Genomic DNA, 6930 nt, shown 5'->3' with positions numbered 1-6930 from the left:
AAACATCCCCCGCTGAGAGCCTCCAACCATTGTGCACCCAGGAAAATGTACAAAATAATTCGTCTCTATTAAAATCAAGAGCTAATAAAACACCTAAACCAAATCCGATGGACACAATTCGATGTGTGATGCCAGGTTTCTCACCCCTCACGCAGCCGCACCCCGCGCACCCCCCGCACGCCCTCCACGCGGCCAGGGATTGAATCCCACGTGATTTCTCCGGTAAAAAGAAAAAAAATGTCCGCAAGCCGTTCCTCCGCGCCGCAAAACCCTAGCCTGCTTCAGGGGCGCAAGGCCAAAGCGTCCCCGTCCTCCCCCAACCGCTCCTCCTCCTCTCTGGCTCCGGCGGCCTCCCCTGCTCCGGCTGGGCGTCCTGGCCGCAAGCCGTGCCGTCATGAGGCCCCGCCGACGCGGACATCGTGCGTTCGCTGTCACTGCCCCGGGTCCGCAGCGGTTTTGGTCAAGGCCGTGGTCAGCGGGCGTGGGATCTGAGCCTCCATTGATGGACTTCTTTCGAGCCACACACGCTGCCTCCATCGTGCTTCAACTCGGGCGGCCGCCAGCCTCTCTCACGCCGCCCACCCCTCCACCGCCCGAGCCTCCCTCAATGCGGCGGTCAGCAGGCTCAGGAGGCAGCACCGCGGATACGGTGAAGGATCTACTTGGCGGCTGCAGGAGCAGTTCCACCTGAGCAGATCGGTGAAGGATCCGATGAAGGATATACTCCGTTCGATTATGCTATGCAGTTTGTAGGGATGCAGTCTAAATTTCTAGGAACTTTTTCAGTTTTCTCCTTTTGATGTGGCACTATGGTGGCGGTTCTACAAATTCGTTGTGCAGGGATGCAGTCTGAATTACACTGAATAGTTATCCTGATAATTATAACTCTGGTTGTCTTTTTGCAGTAGTAATATTTCTGCTTGTCTACAATTTCGCTGCGGCACCTGCAGGAGTTCAGGCTCACCGCTGTCGACGGCTTCGAACCCGGCCAGCCGATCAATCGACTTCACTGACCTCTTCAAGGAGGACGACGTCATCGATGTCTCCGGCAACTCCATCGGCAAGGGGTTCCAACTTCCAAGGTACACCAATTCTCGCACCTCCATCATCACTGTACTTGGCTACTTGCAATGCCAGCAACAAAAATTATCCCACATTAATCCACAAGCCTCCGGTTGTATTGTATGTATCATTCCGTTTCTTGGAGAGCGTTGTTAGCAGCATTTGCAATTCTTGACTGAATTTTTTATGCCTGGCTGTTCTGTACATCTTTTGTAGGTGAAGAATGGAGAAAAATAAGAATAAATGCTATATGTAAAGGGACCTCAGATGGAATTCCAAATATTTTACATTCGGTCATTTAATTCTGGTGTGTTGATTGGTTACATTTGCGTTGAAAAAACACTTGGATATCCCTTTTATTCCATCGTTCCGCGTCATTGAATACTATATTCTGATGGCTAGAAATATTAATTTTGTACACTAGAGTAATAATGTTAAGAAGACCGTTTCCATTCTTGTGAGTCAATGAATTAGCTTCTATGCTTTCGAATGGTATTTTGTATTTACTAAATTTATTTTAAAGGTAACCTGTTTATTATAAATGGTAGGAATTTGCTTAATAAAATAAAATAGGTATAAATTCATAAATATAGTTGAAAAGAAACTTGAAACAACATGCACCAGATATGCTCCCTCATTTCTAAGTGCTTGTTACTATGATCATATACCAAAGGAAATCAAAATTTTCAAAATTTTCTTTGTTAATAACTCAATCCGGGTATTCCCACAAAATATTAGCTTTTCTCCATTATTCTATTTAAAATGTTTCCTGTTGATTTAGTTAGTACGTTGTATTGTGGATGTGACTCTTTACTTGTTGGTACATTGATGTTTTATGGTTTATCATTTAATTATTTTTTTGATAATGATATCAATTAATTATTGGGTCACCGAAACTGATTCAGATTATGTTTTTGATATTGTCAAGATTGTTTGTTGCTTCATGGAGGCAGCAGCAGCGGCAGCTCCAAGCCCTATGTCATTGTGTCTGCCAGGGCGGGCTATCAGCTGCTGCTCGAGGAGCTTAACGCGCAGCTCATCGACATCAGGCCGCTCAAGGATGCACGGGATGCCATCACGCCTGATCTCAAGGAGGCCAAAAAGAAGGCGGCTGCCATGCTGTACAACGGGGAGGACAAAAACGGCTTCATGAAGAAGCTGACACTAAGGTTCAAGGACCTGGAGAACACCTGTAGATACTTCTAATTGTTTTCCGGTTGGATTGATTAACTCCTTACCACAATTTAACGAACCAACAGCGTGTCTAGCATCAAATTGCTTGTGTGAAAATAAGAATTGGATCGTCACGATGGAAAGAATAGAGTTCATTCAGCCCAATCTGTTAGCACACTTATGAAGTCTGGTTGCAAGATGCTGGAACGCAATGACATGATCATTGGATTTTCGAGCCACAAATCATCGAGTTATAGATCCTAAACCCCGTTGCAACGCATGGGCATTTTTGCTAGTATATATTAATAAGAAGAAGAGGATTGACCCAGTTTATAAGGGAAACCGGCCAAAAACCCGTACAACAAAGTACCAACCATGAGACAAAAGCCTTGTCAAAGCATCAAGCAGCTACTAGGCATGTTTAGAAAATCTACAACTAAGATCCTTGTTCCATCCACTAATCACAACTATGAGTCATTGCTGGCGAGCTCGTTAACACCTCAACACAGCAGCTTTGACTTCTCAACAAGATGTAATTAGGTGCCACCACCAGTCGAGGAACTAGGCACAACGCAAGATTTCCAAGATGATGCCTTCAAGAAGGTTACGACACTAACGACGCCACCATCGCCAGCCCACAAATAGGCTAGGTTTTCACCTATGGGAACCCAGCAAGGTTGGGTGGGGTGGACGCCTACACCGTCATCTGAGCTTTCACCCCGACATCAACCGACCAACCCTCATAGAAAGCAGCTAAGGCACAGTCACGCCAGTAGCAAGGCTACGCACCAACTACTGGAAGCAGCCCCAACGATAGACCTAGTGCAAGACAGAGCAGGACACGAAGCACCTAATGGAGACCACAAATATGACGGGTAGCTGGTCAGCCCCACCGCCGGATAAACAACACTGCCTGCAGGAGCAAGCAACATCACCATGCTTCTCCGGCCACCAACACATAGATTTGGCCTCCAACGCTACACCATCTAGATCCACGTCACCATGCCAAGCCTCACTGGCCACCACGGTCACCATGCGTGACCATGTGCTGCTGCCCAACTCCCGCATGCCCCACTTGCTGCTGCGCTGCTGTGCCTAGAGCTCGCAAGCAAGGCGCCAGCACACCGCCCTCGTGGGGGCCTATGTGTCGCCCCTCGCAGGAAATAGTGTATCCGCCCACTAGAGCCAAAATTGACTCCACCACTATCGAATGTTGAACCACACCAAATGTCACAACCAGCCCCGCAGCACGCCAGCACTAGCTGCAAGGGGAACCCATCGTCCTATCGTCCACAATGCCAGGTGCCACCCTCAAGCTGATCCGGGTGCAGGAGCCCCGAATCCGGCCTTCTCGCGAACGGCGTTGCCTCCGAGCATAGCCAACTCAGACCCCAACCAAATCAGGCCAACCCTGCTGAGGAAGCACAGATCTAGGTGGGTGCTAGCCAGATCCAACCAGAGCCGTGCCGAAGCCAATGATGAGTTGATGATGCAAGCACTATCTGCACGCTGGTTTGCACCCTCTCTGTTTATCCTTGCTTTATCTCTCTGAGTTTGATGTGTTTAGCACTGACATTCATGATAATCAAACTCAAAATGTGAAATAAAAGCATGCCAAACTATGAACTTGATTTTATAAAGGTGTCAACACAGAATTTTCGTCTCCGTGCCACGGACACACGCAGCAAGCCAGAAGGGTCTGCTTGATGGAGCAGATCCACCTAGCTTCAGCGCAAGGGTGGTCGATCCTGCACAATCCTCCCGAGACATGCCAGTCAATTTGACCCTGCAATTGACAAGGAGAGAAAGCTCATCAGTAATTAAGGGCGGAACGTACCGGTGTTGCTAGACAGTCCCGAATGTACGGCTCTGAGTGCCGATATGAGAATAAATTGATTAAAACTCATGGGGTTGTATAAGAAGGATCGGTTATCATTCAGGATAAATATTATTTAAGCAAATATTAGTCAATGGCAATAAAATATCAATGATGATCAGTTTATACCGAGCCAATGATTACAAGTAACCGAACTCCTTTTTATATAAAGAAACAATTCAACACCACTTAACCATTTAATAAAGATAAATCTAATGAACATGTTAGATCTCATCTATCGCCATGACCAGTGGGGCATGGGCAGAATCATGCAGACCGTAGAAACAACAATAGACTTGTCGACCCTAACTCATTACTAATATCAGTAGGGCATGAGGCAGAATCATGCAGGCCGTAATACAATAATAAGATCATGGGGCTAACATATCTTTCAATTTATCTCTACTTCAATGATGTCGTAATGTGAACTGTTCGTGAAAGCGCTCGATATCGGCTAAACAGCAGATTCAGGCATAGCGCACAGTTAAGGTCATGCTTTCTCAGGAACGGATCTACCAACTAGCGATCCCCACTCCACGGTGCTAACAGTGAGGTGAGAGGCAGAATCCCACAGGCCGTGATAACGGGCCACGAAACGGTTCTCGCTAACCAATAGATCTACTCAAGATCGAACATGCCTTAACCGCACGCTATGCACGATTAAGATTGATATAAAACAGCAGATAAAACATAACTCATCGTTTAAGGTGTAGATTAGATCAACTTTAGATTAGCAAACGATGGGTTAAATAAGATATAAGGCGATCCAGATCAATCTCAATCGGGCAGAGTGATATTGCTATAATTAGATAAACGATGAAAGCAATAAGCAATATCGGTAACTTAATGAATCTACCAAAGACTGCCATCCTAAGGTAGAGCCGATAACTTGACCTTGATTTAATTCAAGTAGTGGGGTGTGAGGCAGAATCACACAGGCCATACTTGAATTAGATAAGAGTTGATAACTAGCCTATACCAGAGTCACAGTGGAGGTCGATCGGATCGATGCAGCCATACTCGCTGAAGAACTCGCCGAGATCTACTCTAATCCTACTCCTAAGGGGTGGCCGGAGCAAAAAAAAAAAGTAATTGACTTGTATTTGATTGATTGTCTGTTTTTACAATAGATGGGGTTTGATATTTATACCCGGAGTCTAAACATTAATCCTACTCGAGCACGATTTGCTACAATCTTTGGCATAAAAATGAAAACATTCCTAATTTAAGATAACTTGGACTCTAATCTTTCCCTTTTTGTAGAGTCCAGTATGTCTCGTCCCAGCGCCGATCATAGCCTCTATCGTTATCTGCTGGCGCTATCTGAAGAAAGTTGATTCTAGTGTTGTATCTAAATCAGCTGGTTTCGATCCGCACGTAATTGATCCCTTGCTGACATGATTTTGGGAGCTCTTGAGCTTCTGAGACCCTTCTTCCAAATTCCGGTGTAAACACATGTCCCCCAATTTTGGGATAAAAGTAATTTTATTCCAAAATTATCATGCCTGCATCCCTGATTGGTCCACAATCACGGGTAGAGATCCTTGATCTGGGGTTCACTGTTTGTCGCCGCTTGCGTCCATTCATGAGCCTATGCCTCAAAACTTTTTACAGGAGCATCACTGTTTCACGGGCATTTGGATTCATCTTCTTGGGCCGGCTATAAAACGCTTATCTGACCCTGGTGACAGCAACTCAACACTTCAGCCATGTTTTTCTTCCATCCGTCTTTTCGAGTGCGCCAACTCTGATGGACCCTCCATGGCCTATCTTTTGCGATAAAGATCTTGAGCGGTTAGAAGAATTCTTGTGCATAGAGTGATTTTATCACTCATCTTAGCACGTTGTCGAGCAAGAGAATCAGCCACTGTGGTTAGAAGAATCCTTGTGATATCACCTGGGTCTTTTCTCCATGTTCACAGAGTTGTTCTAGTGTTCGTAAGGGCTAAAACGTGTGGACACTCTCCTCTTGTTTCCTCAGTCAAATGTCCATCGGGCAAGCCGCGAACTTCTTTCCAGCGATTTCCCAGTTACTAAGAAATCGGCTGGGTATCCATTAGACAGGCAGCCTTTCCTTTTCTCTGGCACAATCTTATCAATGGGCCAATGTGACTTGGTTCACGATGACCCTCGGCCTTGTGGGGATCCAGACTCACTTCAATCCAAAGAAGCCTTGGTAGGCTGATCTCTGGTCAATGTAAATTCTTTGTACTCGTTCCATGATGCTTCGTAATTTGGGGAAATGATGAGTTCGAATCTATTACCCTTCCATTATCCATCCCCTGAATTCCTAGAGTGTCGATCCATTTCCGTCTCTGATTTTAATTTCATACCCCTAGCAAGATATATCTTCTTGCCTTCCTAGGCTATATGTATAGGTTACTACTGTGAATCGAAGAACAACTTGCTTCGCTTCAAGCCTTCTACGTCCTCGATATATCCCCTATCTTTTCATAGGTTTGAGATCATGGAGAACAGCAAGGGGTCGGCTAAGGAGGTCTCCACTGGATCTGCATCATCGCACCAGCGTCTTCGCCGCCAAGAAGGTGCAACTCGTGATGCTTCTTCTGTTCTAGAGCAGAGGGCCGTTTCTATTCAGCCTTTGGGGATACCTACAGCACCAACTTGTCGCCAGCTCCCCTGCTATCAGAGGAGATGGATCGAAATGATGACCTTTTCGCTGCCATCGACCATCATGGCCAGGGTCTCACGGAGTGTATTTCCCTTGCAGAGTCGACTCTGGCCATGGTTCGATGTCGATCGCTTCCTGAGGTCGACTCGGTGGAGGATAGGTTGGCCAGGGCTGAGGCCAGAATCAC

At 46.2% G+C, this 6930-nt stretch overlaps 1 protein-coding gene across 1 annotated transcript; it reads left to right on the top strand.

Annotated features, from left to right (window-relative positions):
• Window positions 1-237: 237 nt before the first annotated feature.
• On the top strand, window positions 238-2268 carry LOC136488969 (rhodanese-like domain-containing protein 4A, chloroplastic). The gene is made up of 3 exons (XM_066485733.1): window positions 238-419; window positions 906-1082; window positions 2016-2268. The coding sequence occupies exons 1-3, from the start codon at window positions 238-240 to the stop codon at window positions 2266-2268; spliced, it is 612 nt and encodes a 203-aa protein (XP_066341830.1).
• Window positions 2269-6930: the final 4662 nt, after the last annotated feature.

This window comes from Miscanthus floridulus, chromosome 10, assembly GCF_019320115.1.
Source record: "Miscanthus floridulus cultivar M001 chromosome 10, ASM1932011v1, whole genome shotgun sequence".
In the NCBI taxonomy this organism is placed as follows: Eukaryota; Viridiplantae; Streptophyta; class Magnoliopsida; order Poales; family Poaceae; genus Miscanthus; species Miscanthus floridulus.
Note: the sequence above shows the minus strand (reverse complement) of the source record. Positions and strands in the feature narration are given on the sequence as shown.